This window comes from Orbicella franksi, chromosome 3 (assembly GCF_964199315.1).
Source record: "Orbicella franksi chromosome 3, jaOrbFran1.1, whole genome shotgun sequence".
Classification (NCBI taxonomy): domain Eukaryota; kingdom Metazoa; phylum Cnidaria; class Anthozoa; order Scleractinia; family Merulinidae; genus Orbicella; species Orbicella franksi.
Window position 1 is genome coordinate 26,996,325 of NC_138147.1, and position 15,189 is coordinate 27,011,513.

General features: G+C 39.0%; 1 protein-coding gene and 1 pseudogene across 4 annotated transcripts in view; one reads left to right on the forward strand and one right to left on the reverse strand.

The window, feature by feature from the left end:
* Positions 1-1,839: 1,839 nt before the first annotated feature.
* LOC145480484 (cyclic GMP-AMP synthase-like receptor 1) lies at positions 1,840-3,130 on the reverse strand (annotated as a pseudogene).
* Positions 3,131-6,992: 3,862 nt separating this feature from the next.
* The window catches only part of LOC145482776 (ephrin type-A receptor 4-like), a 92,587-nt gene continuing 84,390 nt past the window's right edge, over positions 6,993-15,189 (forward strand). Inside the window, exon 1 of one of the 4 annotated variants that reach the window (XM_081461404.1) lies at positions 6,993-7,023. Coding sequence is in view for 3 of the 4 variants with exons in the window: in XM_081461399.1 (XP_081317525.1) it covers positions 13,628-13,697 (70 nt within the window). In the remaining variant the exon portion in view is untranslated. Of the gene's footprint in view, positions 7,024-13,369; positions 13,698-15,189 lie in introns of those variants that run through there. The other 3 variants (XM_081461399.1, XM_081461402.1, XM_081461403.1) reach the window with 3 other exon arrangements.

Here is a 15,189-nt window from a genome sequence, read left to right on the forward strand (position 1 = left end):
GTTGAATACACTTCACGAATTTCTTGGCTATCTGCCCCTCAATTTACGATAGAAAAGTCTGATATCGAGTGATTCGCAACGACTGACAGAAATTGTTTTTGTAGTGCAAGTTACAACTTTGCACGAAATTTCACACCGGAAAAACACTTTTAGAGAACTTAAATGGTGAACTAAATGCAACTAACATAAAGTAGTTCGGTAATCTCTTCTCAACTACGTCTTTCTTTGTCTAGTATCTGAGTTACTCGCTCGTTCGCTCGTTAGATTTTTTAGCAATGGTTTCTAGAGTCTGTAGACGGCACGTAACCCAATTCAACGACAAAGCTGCGTAAACAAACCCTCTTGTAAGCCAATTTACCCCAAGAAAAAAAGATAAAAATGTTATTGTCCGGCTTAGGGTCGGTCCGTATAGTAAAAAACTGTGACCTCGGGCTTGAAAATGCTGCAGCATTTTCAAGACCTCGGCCACAGTTTTTCCCTATACGGACCGACCCTAAGCCGGACAATAACATATATTTATCCACGCATACCATCATTCACTGGCGACACTCAAATATTCAATTGAAACATTCTAACCTTCATCTACAATATTCATGTCAGGCGTTTAAAATACGCTCACAACATTCAAACATACCCTCCAAACATTCAGTCAATCAAGTGAAACATTCAAAGCAGGCATGCAAAATCCAGTTACAACATTTGGACATGCACTTTAAACAAGCGGTTATTCAATTCCAACTTTCATTTCGGGCATTCGACTTTGAATTCGACATTCCATTCAAACATTTGATTATTCAATTGGAACATTCAATTCGCCATTTCCACATCCCCCATAATACACCTTGTTTGCCCTCCAAAATTCTGCATAACCTTTGTTTCCCATTTCGCCTGGGTATTACAATCATTCCAAGAGAAACTGAAGACAATGCTAATGGAAAATTTTGGGGGGCAAACAAGGTGTATTATGGGGGATGTAGAAATGGCGAATACGAATATTCAATCCAAACATTCAACCCTAACATCCTTTCCAGGGTCATCCGACCAACATCCGGGACGCTTGGCGGTTTTAGAGGTTGTACGTGTAGCTTGCGAATTTTTTCAGCGTTTTCAGCGACTTTTTCCAACGATTTACATAAGGTAAGAGATAAGTTATCGCTATCTATAGTTTGCATTTCTAAACTAGATTGTTTCTGTTCTATTTTTTATTTATTATTGTTATCATTATTTTTGGCTAGTAATCTGCAGACATTTGTACTGTACGATCCACCAGGAGTAACCGATGTTGACGTCGCCGATTTTACGTAATTCCTACATCGTGCGAAAATCAAAATTAATCTCCCCCAAACACATGTAGTATGTTGTCAATCGATCGTGAATATTTATCAGTTTCGATCTCTAAATTTCAGTGGATCGTTTTCACTATCACGCAATAAAAAAATAAATCAAAAACCCATTCAGTGAGTGAAGTCAAGAAAATGGGATATTGCAGGAGATAAATAAAGTAGTCATAGGTCTGAGCGTTAGCCCACACTTCAGATATATTTGTGAAAATGTTGTGCACAAATCTACAGAGTTCAATATGGATCTGCCATATTGGAGTACATTTGTGGTACGTCAATATTTATTGATTTATTCATTCATTCATTCATTCATTCATTCAGTTATGTATTTATTTGTTTATTTGTTATGTATTTATTTCTTTGTATTTACTTATGGCCCAAATTAATTTAATTTACTCTATGCCACGCACCAGCATAACTCGGCAATTCAAAGTGCACTACAGGTAAGAGAGATCTCACTTTGCAGTATGTTACAAATATCTAGCCAAAATAACAACGGTTACATGTGTAAATTTTCTAGTTTTTTTATGAGCCAGGAAAGATTAATCTCGCATTGTTTGGTCTGGGTTGCATTCCTAGCCCGGAAATGAAAGAGTTTGTAGTCTGGAACCCAGAAACTACGAATATCTCTCTTCAACACTGTTTTGGATCCTTTCTAGAATACCTCTGACTCGCTCTCCAAGTTTGTCATTCGTCCAGTTAGAATCCTCCGGAAATTCGCACCATTCGTGAAGAAACATTGTCTTAAGAACACACGAATGAAAGGGCCAATTTACATTGAACGAGACGCTTGCTGCCTCGTAGAGGCACAAGTCTTTCTCGTGTTTCTTTCGCAGGACTTTAAGAACTTTAAGTGCCTTCTTGTGCACTAGTCTTGGGTTGTTGAAGATACTCTTGACTGACAATGCCCTCGGCAATTGAAAACGACAAACGCCAGCAAGGCCGATGTTTACCCGACTCTCCAATCGTGGACGCCACGAGATGATATCCTGCGCTATTCTGCGTGCAGGGATCTTTCTAAGCTTAACCTGGACATCTTCAGCTATCTTTTCCTGTGAGCGTCTCTTTCTTCTCCTTAACCTACTCTCGACGAGTTCTTTATATCTCCTCAATAGCACATCAGACTTCAGATTTCCTCGATTTGAAATGTATCGTTGCTTCCTATAAACACGAAGAACGCCGTGTCTGGCAACTTGAACATCGACATAGCTTGGGTCGGGCACCGGTCGTAATGGTATATCATTTACAACAGAGACACCAGGCTGCAAAAGATGCTCCAGGCAAAGCATAAAATCAAATTCATCAGGGCCTTCTACTTTAAGATCTTCAAAATAACTGCCGCTAGGAATGACAAAGTTCTTAAACAGAGGATCCTCGCGGCCGATATATTCGGAGACTTAGTCGACTAAACTTTTGATTCTCTCCTCAATTTCTTTCACTTCTTCGTGTTCCCTATCGAACTCTGCCTCGTTGTTTAAATTTTCTAAATAATCGCCCCGGAAACGTTGCATTTTAAGCTGTAGACAATGGTTTTAAGTTACGTTTTCGGATCATAAAATAGGACACTTCTGGTTTTCGCAGAAATACACGCGGGTTCAAACTAGATAAGCTGGAAACTATGGGTTACACCGCCAAAATTCAAGCTTTGCCCTTTATCCACGCTTACCATCATTCACTGGCAACATTCAAATATTCAACTGAACCATTCTAACCTTCAATTACAGCATTCACGTCAGGCGTTTAAAATACACCCAAGACATTCAAACATACCCTCCAAACATCCAATCAATCAAGAGAAACCTTCAAAGTAGACATGCGAAATCTAATTGCAACGTTTGGACATGTACTTCAAACAAACGGTTATTCAATTCCAGCTTTCATTTCGGACATTCGACTTTCAATTCGACATTCCATTCAAACATTCGATTATTCAATTGGAACATTCAATACGAATATTCAATCCAAACATTCAATTCGAACATTCGATTCGAAAATTAGACATTCAATTGTAAAATTCAATACAAACATTCGATTATTCAATTCGAACATTCAATTCGAACATTCAATTCGAACATTCAATCTAAACATTCAATCCAAACATTCAGTCCAAACATTCAACTCAAACATTTACATCCGGGACGTTTGGCAGTCGGAAGACGGGAAAGAGAGGAGTCAGATCCAGAGGTTGTACGTATGGCTTTAAGAAATTTTTCAGCGTTTTCAGCGATTTTTCCAACGATTTATATTAGGTAAGAGATAATTTATCGCCATCAAAAGTTTGCATTTCTGAACTAATTTGCTCCTGTTCTATTTTTTTTTCCTTTTGGCCGGTGTTTTGCAGAAATTTGTACGGTACGATCCACCAGGAGTGACTAATGTTGACGTCGCCGATTTTACGCGATTCATACATCGCAAGAAAATTAAAATTAATTCCCCTCACCAGACAATCGGGCAGTCCCTAAAATTCAGTGGATCGTTTTCACTATCACGCAATAAATAAAGTAAATCGAAAAACCATTCAGTGAGTGAGGTCAAGAAAATGGGATATTGTAGGAGATAAATAAAGTAGTCATAGGTCTCAGCGTTAGCCCACACTTCAGATATATTTGTCGAAATGTCGTGCACAAATCTACAGAGCCCAATATGGATTGCCATATTGAAGTACATTTGTGGTACACCAATATTTACTTATTTATTTATTTATTTATTTGTTATGTATTTATTTCTTTTTTATTTATTAATGGCCCAAATTAAGTTAATTGCCCAAAGTATAATGACAGTTACTTTATGTCACGCACCAGCACAACTCTGAAATTCAAAATACACTACAAGTTCAAAAATAACTGATCTTTTAACCAACTGGTGCAAAATCGTTTTCACATTAATACATCAGATACCATTTCAGAGTGTTGACATCTTTTCTTTAGAGATTCATGTCAGAGTTACAAAGATGCAGGAACATTTTAACAGATCTACACAACCGAATCTCAGAGCTGGAGAGAAGGCAAGTTTCAGCGGCTCAGGGTGTCAGACACAGCAGTATTCAATGCAGGGACGAGGCGAGCCACTTTGGCCTCTGCTACATCTGTAGCAATCTGCAAACAGTCTTCTGTCACCCAGCTGTGAGCCAGCCTGCAACTACAACAGTTTATGCTGGGCCTTTATCAAACTAATATGCAGCAGCATCTACTAGGCGTTCATCAAGCCATCCTGCAGCAGCTTCTGCAGGGCCTTCAATGGGTTTTATTAGAACACAAGCGGAGCCGGAACACCAGCGTGTATTTGGCTGTATGCCCGGGGTGCTGAAACTTGTCCTCTGTCCAACTGATGTAGGAATCGCGTAAAATCGGCGACGTAAACATCGGTTACTCTAACTTACTCCTGGTGGATCGTACAGTTTGGATTGAATGTTTAGATTGAATTTTTGGATTGAATGTTTGGATTGAATGTTTGAATTGAATGTTTGGATTAAGTCTTTGGAGTAAATGGTTGGATTGAATGTTCCAATTGATGTTTGAATTAAATATAGAATTGAAAGTCGAATGTCCGAATTAAAAGTTGGAATTGAATAACCGCTTGATTAAAGTGCATTTCCAAATGTTGTAAGTGGATTTTGCATGCCTGCTTTGAATGTTTCACTTGATTGACTGAATTTCTGGACAGTATGTTTAAATGCTGTGAGTGTATTTTAAACGTCTGACATGAATGTTGTAAGTGAAGTTTTGAATGTTTCAATTGAGTATTTGAATGTTGCCAGTGAATGATGGTATGCGTGGATAAAGGACAAAGCTCAAATTTTGGCGGTGTTGGAACGCCATAACTCTGGGCAACCTGAATTGTTTGATTTAGGCACGATGCATTTCATGCCATGACTGAGTCACACACGTGATTGATTCGTGATGATAAAGTTCATTTAAAAGCTTTTGGTTAAATACAAGGATTTACTTTGTGTAATATAAGGTTACTTAAATTTAACTCAACAAATATTTTTTTTGAAAGATGACATACAAGTGGAACCCGGAACTAAACAAGTGATGGAAGCCAAGTTGGAGAATGGATATTATCGTAAGTCCCGGGATTTTAGAGGAAGCAAGGGGACTGAGGGGTAAATCGGAATTAATATAGCTCGTTCTTTAGTGATCCCCAGGGATAGACTGACCATGGTTCGAGCTGCTAAACTCTTAGATAGGCCCGTCAGACTGCGGTCAGATTTTCCTGTCGCTGAATATCAACCCATTGACAGTGTGGATGGCCGCGCTGTTGCCATGGAAACGGATCCAGATTTCACAAGTGCCTCCCATCCATCTTGTTCGGCTATTGACAGACCAGTAGAGAAAAGAGCAGCCAATGAAGGAGGGAAAGTGGAAATCAAGTTTACAAGGTAGCCTGGACGGGCTGTCAAGACCAGAGAGGACAATTTTTGTCTCTAGCAGCAGGATAGGAGGACATCTTTGCGAAGGACAGCTCTGATTTAGGAAAGTCGGGCCTCTTAGAACATGTCATCGACACCGGTGATTGCAAGCCAGTAAAACAGCAACTAGATGAGCTGTTAGCTACAGGCAGGGATGAACCGTCTCAAAGTCCATGGAGCAGTCCAGTGGTGCTTGCAAGGAAACATGAGGGGACATATCGTATGTGCATTGACTTCCGTAAAATCAATCAGTTTAGAAAGAGGGATGCCATACCCCTGCTTCGGACAGATGATTTGTTGGAGGCCTTGGGTTGGGCTCACTGGTGTTCTAGCCTGGACTTGGTTTCGGGGTTCTGGCAGATGCAAGTTAAAGAAGAGGATAGGCCTAAAACAGCTTCCTCCACTCACCGTGGACAGTTTCAGTGGACAGTTATGCCATTCGGATTGACAAACGGACCAGCTAGCTTCACCAGATTAATGAATCATCGTCTGGGCTCTTACCTTTGAAGATCACATCAACCGTCTGCGGTTGGTGTTTGATCGTGTAAGGGCTGCCGGTTTGAAACTGAAGCCAACCTCGGAATGCAAAACGTTGCTCGAAACGAAATAAGTTGCTCGAAATACAAGAAGTTGCCAAAAAGTTGCCGAGCAACTTGTGGAAAGCTTTTATACCCATAAATTACTTAACTTTTTCATTTTTTCATTCATGGTTTAAACATATCGTTTTCTAATGCTTTGACAATCATAATTTTGTACATGGTCAAATTTGCATACCGTAAACTGTTACTTTAAGGCATCCCGCATCCCACATTCCCCTTCCCCCGTTTATAGGCTTATCTATCTGTAAACAAAATATTACTTGCGTCCATAAGCGGCCCCGGATATAAGCCACCGTCTAGTTTAAAATGAAATGAGTTCGATTTATTATAATGTTTTTTATAGCTTTATTGAAAACCCAGTATATGAACAAGCGGTTCCGAACGGAAAAAGCGAAGTCAGCAAACTTCACTTAATGGCAGCAATATCTATATCAATAGGTGAACGACATAAAGATCGTGTTCATGAAAAACAGCGACTTGAATATAAGTGTTCTACAAAACTATATTTGTGCTATCCAAATAATTGTTGTTGTCGATCTGTTGAGAACTGAAAAGTCAGCTGAAATGTATGCATAAATAACCCCAAAACAATTCCTTTAGAGGAAAATGCTAATTTAATACTTTAATAGGAAGCGTCAGCTTCAACTAGATGGACATGATTCGTTTCACAGTGGTGAGTTTCTATCGATATTGTTGATCTACTATCTAATTTTATTCTTGCAAGTGTCCTCATACTTAGTTTTAGCTCGGTCTAATCTTTTCTACCGTCATTTTTCATGCTAAGCATAAAACAAAGTGTAAAGAGCGAACTCATGCAGTTCAGAAAGATTTATCAACCATAAGGGATGGATATTAAAACTGAAAGGTTTTAATTATTCCGGAGTTATAAACTTCATCACAATACACACCGAGTTGGAGAATTGACCCTTGCGCATAGCAGCTATTCAAATATTGTAAAATTGTTTCATCTCGAGATAATCCCACAAAGTATCACAATGCTTTCTCACACAATGATTCGAGTTTTCTAGAATTATAAGCAATCAGCAGCTATGCCATAGCTGTTATTTCGCCTACTGCCGAAATAATTATCATCATGCTACAAACAATATACGCTTGCTGAAAGGAAGGAAGGCAAAGAACATCAAGGAGTTAAAGCGAACGGGAAGTCAAAGAAGACAATCACACAGATTCCGATGTGAAACCGGCTGATACAAGATGTCGTAATTACAGTCGCGTGGTTAACGGCCTTAACAAAGAAAATCATCCGCCCCCGGCACTACGTTTTATTTCCAATTTAGGTGCAAGAAGAGTTAGGAACAATTTTGAATTATTTGAACTCATTATGGATCGTAGGGTTTCAACCTGGAACAGGGCTTTTGTGGGTCTGTTTACAAGCCATTACATTTAATTTCCCCGTCGCTGAAACCGGCTTTAAAATGAAAAGAGCTTATGATAAGTTTAAATTTCTTCAACGCAGTTTCAGTAATTTAATGAGGAAAACATGATGCAGTGAATTATTTTATCATGATCAATTAACAGATAATTTAAGAGCCAAATCTAGAAAACGCAGCGGATTTGAAATTGTGATGTGAAACAAATTGCGTGCTAATCATATTCTCATCTGCTTTTATCCTCACCTGCATGAAAGGAGGCAGTCTAACTATTCAACTTCTAAGGATTCGTTAGCACCTTTTTTTAATAAACGAAATCGATTTTCTTTATTGAGGATAATAAGCTGCTCTTTTGAGAGCTTAAAATAGGAATTACCTTTACAACGAAAATCGATGTAGACTTCCTCTAAGGATTTATACAGGAAGTGGGCTGAAAGGTATTTTTGAGGAAGTTTCTGCAATGTAAAAACGCCTTAACCTTAGTATTTTATTAGTGACATTACTACATTAAGGGTTGACTTTACAGGGTTACTAAAATTTTGTGACAAAATTGTATGTATCCAAAATGATAGGCCTGAAAAATAGGTTATTTCCGGTTCCTCCTGATTTGCTTATAAGAGGCCTACATTCTTATTAATAGTACAGAAAAGAGAAATATTCTTGCTCGCCGAAGTCTCCACCCGTAAAAGCTTAAGCATTGGGCTTTACATAGATGACTTTTGTTGTTGTTTTTTTTGGAATTCTTTCTTACTCTGTAGGGAGTTTTTTAAAAGTGCCCCAAATTTGGTCGAAAACTAGTCTCACAAGACACCTCAAGGGGCTGATATACAACGATCAAACGAGCAATGAAGTTGAAACTTCGCGATATTACATAAGTCTGCATAAAGACTTTGTGTGTGCACAGGCGGCCCAAGCTCACAATGCAATGTTGTTTTTTTTTTTAAATCTTTATGCGAACGTTCAGCACGCGAAACGTGACACGGTTACCGCAGACATCTGCTATTACATAACGACCGAGTTTGGTTACGCGAAACGTGACCTTCGCCTTGCAGTATGTGGTGGTGTTGTGTTGCAACGGTTTGAATTTATAAAGGTTTGTATGGGGAAAAACGGTAATCGACATTATAGCTGAAATTTTGGTATTTTTGCAATAAAAATGACTCACCGCAATGCCTTGTTGTCTTTTCTATTGTCATCTCGCTTCTCAGCTCGATCCGAAGCCTTTTAAGCAAGTTGTCGCAGTTTTGGTTTTCCTCTATCTACTGGGCGCGGTCGCAAAGGTCGAAAACTCCTTTGAGTAGCAAACCGCTGGTCTTCCGTTCTTGCGGACACTGCGGAAATACGTTTTTTGACGTCACAGTAACTGGTCAGTGGTCATCACAATCAGGTTGTGCTGTCCTTCGATCGATCAGTTCTCCGAGATCAGTATTTTGGTTCGTTTTAAGGTCGGAAATATCCTTGATACTTCTCGTTATTGGTGAGGTTGACGTCCTTAAATGGGTTTTTAATACTCAAACAATGTTCCGGTAATGAATAGGGGTACAGGGGAGTCATTTTGTGTGGAGTAATGTGTAGTTTGCTGACTCGAGCCTGGATCGTGTTACTTCAGTCGCCCTGGCCTCAGAATTGTCGAAAACAACGATGGGTATCCAGCAAAGCAGAAGATTGGTTCTGTATGAAGCTTTTGCAAGGATTTTGAAGACTAGTTGGATTAAAAGTGTAATTTGCATGAAGTGATTAAGGTACATGTAAGTCGGAACCGTTTTATTCACACTCAGTTTACACCGACATGTGGTGCTTGTTCAGCTAGATTATATTTCGCAACGCGTCAAAGAAACTTTGATAAGAATTTGTCTTTAAAGACTGGCTTGTTTGGCGTTTCTATCACCTTTCTGACTTTCTGCGCCTTTTGGAACAGGTGAAATAATTTTTTTGTACCTGCCGTTTGCTGTCAGAATAAAACATTTGTTCATTTCATTCACAAGATATTTCTCTGTCATTAAAGATTGTTTAAGTCTACATTTATATATAATGGTGGCGTTTGCGAAGGGAGTAGAAATCGAAAATATTGTGATTTGTTGGCCGCAGCGAACGCTGGAAATACTGAAAACATTCAAGACCGCTCAATATGTTCGGTTCATAAACAATTTTTCCTCGCTTGAGGTCTTTTTTGTTTACATCGATTACATGTTGATAGTACATGGAAATTTTCAAGACCGTTTCCTTGTACATGTATGCACAGGTAACTAAATATTTTAAAATGACCAAACACCTGAATTTGTTTACACGAAACCGCTTCCACTTATGGGATGTGGTCAAGTTTCACATCTTTTGATGCTGAAAAGACATTCAACATTTCAAAAAGGCAGTAATCAACTCTTCAATGAAACCCACTAGTTTATTTTGTTTACTCAGTCATTTGAAGCTTTTCGATTTCTATTTCCCTCTCTTACATGTGCAGTGTATCAATTGATATAAATAATTGACTATTGTTGTTTTTCCTTTCATTTAATTTAATTCAGATGAGCTTTGCTCAATCACTACAAAATAATTTTTACATTGTATGTGCTTAATGAATCAGACATGTACATATCACGTGCTTTGAATCAATATAAAATTAATTATGATCCCCTTAGTCATAATATTGTATCATCCTCCCTTCTGTAAGATTCTTACTTAACTTGTAACCACTTTATTACAAGACATTATAACACCTGATGGCAATAAATTATATAATTATATGTATTTTTTTTTCCTGTGATATTTGGCTAACAAGTGGGTTTGTTTATGCCACTGTGTCTCTGAATTGGCTTACTGTCGTCTACAAACCATTGGTAATATATCTTCGCTACATCCAACTCAGATACTAGACACAAAAGCATGTATTAAAGAACATACATTTCTTACAAATTAATATTTATTGCATTTAGTTCATCACTTAAGTTCTACAACATTGCTTTTCTCCAGTGAGAAATTTTGTGCAAAGTCTGAAGTTGTAAGTTGCAAAAACAAGTTCCGTCAGTAGTTGCGAATCACTTAAAATCAGGCTTTGGTACTGTAAACTGAATGGCAGAAAGCGAGGAAATTAGAAATTGTCTCAAATACACAAGTGATAAAAGAGATAAACTTGACTGAAATCTAAAGACTCCTTTTTTTAGGTTTAGGGTTAAGGTTAGGCCTAAGGGACAAGGTGGGAGGTGCGGTGGCTTTGTGGTTAGTGCGCTCAGCAATGGATCGAGCGGTCTGTGTTTGAGCCCTTGTCAAGGACATTGTGTTGTGTTTTTGGGCAAGACACTTTTACTCTCACGGTGCCTCTCTCCACAAAGGTGTACATATGGGTACTGGTGAATTTAATGCTGGGGGTAACTCTGTGATCGACTAGCATCCTATCTGGCAGGGGGTAGTAGAAATACTCCTAGTCGGTTCATGCTACAGAACCCGAGATAAGCCTGGCCTGATGGGCCACTTGGCTCTATGCGGACTTTACCTTTTACTTAGGGACAAGGTACTGCATCAGTGAGGGAAGAGACAGCGGAGTCAGAACCTCCCACTTTCCATACCCTGTTCTCCCACTTCCCATACCTCTATCTCTTGACTCCCACCCTTGTTTGTCCTGCTCCTGTCCCCTGTAAATTAAGAGACTCAAAACACATCTTAGTCATTTAGCTGCACACCCCTTGGGCATTTCCTTTTCCTTCGTTTTCAGCCTTGCTACTCTTACCCATGTCTTTCAAGTGAATGACCTATGACATAACCACTGTCAAAGGGTTTCATTTTGGGCCTCATTTTGAGCCCAAGGGTAAATTTTTCTTTGCCCGTCGGCCTAGAAGTCTCTAAAGACACTAAATGAAAGTCAAGTAACATTTTCAGTTCTTGTTTTTGAAAGTATTTGAAGCCTTAATGAATGACAAAAATTAGCATTTTGCATTTCTCTCTGGATTCCTGCCCCTATTCTCCCGGGCTCCTGTTCCATATTCTCCCGGGCTCCAGCCCCCTGTCTCTCCCCACCATCAACAGATGGCTGAATGTTCAGGAGAGGAGTTGCCATATGGAGAGCATTGGTCAGTGTTCTCTCAGTTGGTGTTTTTACAGCATTGGTGTTGTGGAAATCATCCATGGACAGTATCGAAAAGGATTTTTGCTGAGCCAAAATAGAAAAAAATGTACAACAGAAGAAGTTTTCTATTGGGAAATCCAGATAATAGTAATATGTACACAAATATTAATCTTAGAAAGTTATACAGAGTCTCAGGCTCTAAGGTAATGTGGTCAGAAATTATCTGGGTGGCCTTACAATCAGAAGATTGCTGTGTGAATACAGGGGGGATAACCTATTTATAACTAAAAATGAAATTCATTCATTGAGTTTTAATTGGAAGTTGTTATTACCCAGATTTTATGGTATTTTTATTGTCTTGCAATAACATATGCATGTAGTTTTAATTACCCTTTTAACAGCTTTGTATAGGCCCTTTGCAGCTAAGCCATCACATGACCTACTTTTCATAAAATTATGGGCTATAACTTAACGAATGCCAGAAATGGAAAAAGCATGTCGAAAATATCAAAATGGCCAAGTTTGAGGCCCCCATCATCAGAGAATGAGATTTTATGATGGTCTGAATTTTTGAAAGAATAAGAAGATTTGTATGAGAAAATGTTGCTGGAGAGCAAGACCTTGCTCTCCAGCAACATTTTCCATATGAATCCTCTAAATTTTCCGAAAATTCAAACTATGGTATAAACTTACTCGTTTTTTCCTGGGGCCTCAAACTTGGCCTCTTTGGTATTTTCGATGCATTCTTTCCATTTCTGGAATTCTTTAAGTTATAGCCCATAATACAAAATTTTTTTAGGAAAAATTTGGTCACGTGACCCCAGCTGCAAAGGGCCTATTCCATGTCTTCTGCCATCTTAAAATAATCAGATGTCATGTACTTCTTGTGGTTTTTTCTAATAGCTAAATAGCTTTTTTTCTAAACTCTAATAGCTATGCAACTAGTTTAAAATAATTTTCACACTTTAGAGGCGCTAAAAGCAAAATACAGAACTGCAACAATTCGAAATTATGACAAGAAACAAAGACACAATAATAACCATGAAAATTTAAAATTTTATTTTCGCCAGCCTTAAGCTTACTGAAGTACAGTATAATTAAAATTGGATATTTTATGATAAAACATACCTCGGTGAATTCTTCCCCGAGTTAAGGCCAGATTTTGAACCCTTTTAGGGATTCAGTCCTACACTTGTTACACCAACGTGTCCAAGATTTATACGAAGCACTGCTTCGATTTCGGCCCACTTGGTCCATAATTCGGTGATACCGAGTGGAGACAGGATGACCGTGTTTACTTACGCGAGTGCCCCCAATCAAACAAGTGGACGAACACGAGCTTGTCTTCCCGACGAATTTGATCGAAATGCCGTTGACCTACCGATTCACACGGTTCAAGCCCATCAATTCAACAAACTTGAGAAGTTGATGTCCTCAGAACACCGCTACAGCAACACAAAAGCTGTTTAGTTTTAGCCTTAGCGCACATCGTAACGTAAATTGCCACTGGCTCGCCGCTTGCGAGCATGAACTTTCACGAAACAACAACAATTTCACACCGTGTGCAAGTTTAGTTTGGCTTTGGCACAATATATGATATTAACCGAGAACTATCCAACAAATGAGCGAAGTTTAAAAGCTAAGTTTACAGTGTGCGACACTTAGAAAAAAAATGGTAAAATTTAGAGTTATTCAAATCAGATAAGTCTCAAAGGAGCGCTATTGTTTTCGCTATTGTTTAGTTAAAAAAAGAACTGTATGCATAATAAATATATGGGGTTATACGGAAATCTTGCCAAGACGGGCTTTTCCTGCATCGTTTCTTCATCATGAAGGTTTACGAATTGAAGCTTTTCCTATGGTTAATCACTGCTTTGTACGAAGTCTTTGGAGACACAGGTAAAGTATGATAATTTTCGGTTGTGAAAAGGTTCGATATGGGGTTGATATTTTCTGGGCGCAACTTCAGAATACCCGGCCACTTTATTTACATGTGCCGGTGTGCTTTCAAGAACGAGGTATATAACAATAGTTGCTGTTCTTATTCAATGAGATGCTAATAAGTGGCCGAGTATTCTGGAGTTTAGCTATTTTCTGATATTTTACTTTCGTGTTGGCTGATCGGTATTAAAATCTCTTAATGCGATGTGCAATCGATTGTCAGATGCGGTCCAGTGAAGATTTGTTCGTTTCTATTTTTCTCTAAATCTCTTAAAATCAGGCTTTGTGTCTTTGTGAATTTGAAATCATCGAATTCCTGAAAAGTTTACATCGTGCCTGATTTCAAAGATTTGAAAGAAAGTGTCCAGCTGCGAGGTATATGATCAAAGCGTCAAGATGTAGATGATTTCCTTATTTCTGTCTATGTTTATTTTGGAATGAGTGGATTATTTCTTTTATGCCGAGAGCGACGCCTATTTATAAACCCAGCGCACAAAAGACTATAATGAAATGGTTATAATCGCGGTCGTGCATGCGGCCAGAAACCACTGAATTACTGAAACACTTGTTTGGATTAATTTGGCCACTCACGTGGCGTTTATGGGTCCAGACGCACTGGACTGACAAAACTTGTTTGGCCCTTCCAAAAATCTCGACAAAATTTGTCTCTGCCAAATTTTTAATTTGTCAAGCGTAGGCGCACTGAATCACAGCAAAATATTTGTTAACCACAAGTGTCAATCACATGGAAATTAACACCATACTTTGCCGCTTGTTTCTTTGGACCTTTGCCCCTTTTTCTGCTCTCGTCTGCTCTTGAATCCTCAGCTTGGCTGCTTTCAATTTGATTACATGTAGTCGTGAAACTTGCACTTGTACTTGTACTCGGCTGACTCGGGTGGACATACGGATGTACAAATTGAGCAGAGCTTGGTCCTGGAGATGCAGCTGGAACGTTAACGTAGACTTGGGAACCGTAATAGTTGTACTGTGCGAACGGATCGTCATGGAGCATACCGAGGTACGAATCTTCCATGTTTATCGTTTGATTGCCGCGCAAATATAAATTTAATTTTGGCGAGCTTCGGACCGAAATACTCCGACTAAAAATAGAGATCAAATTTTCTTGATTGACATTTTCCTTCAAATCATGGCGTGTAAATTGACAAATCTGTCAGATTTCACGCCTGACAAAAATTTGTCCTGCTCCGAGGCAGGACGACGGCTATCTTTAAAACGGGGAACGGGGAATCGGGGAACGGGGAATCGGGGAATCGGGGAATCGGGGAATCGGGGAATCGGGGAATGGGAATGGGGAATGGGGAATGGGGAACGGGGAATCTTTAAAATGGGGAATCTTTAAAAGCGGGAATCTTTAAAATGGGGAATCTTTAAAAGCGGGAATCTTTAAAACGGGGAATCTTTAAAAGCGGGAATCTTTAAAACAGGG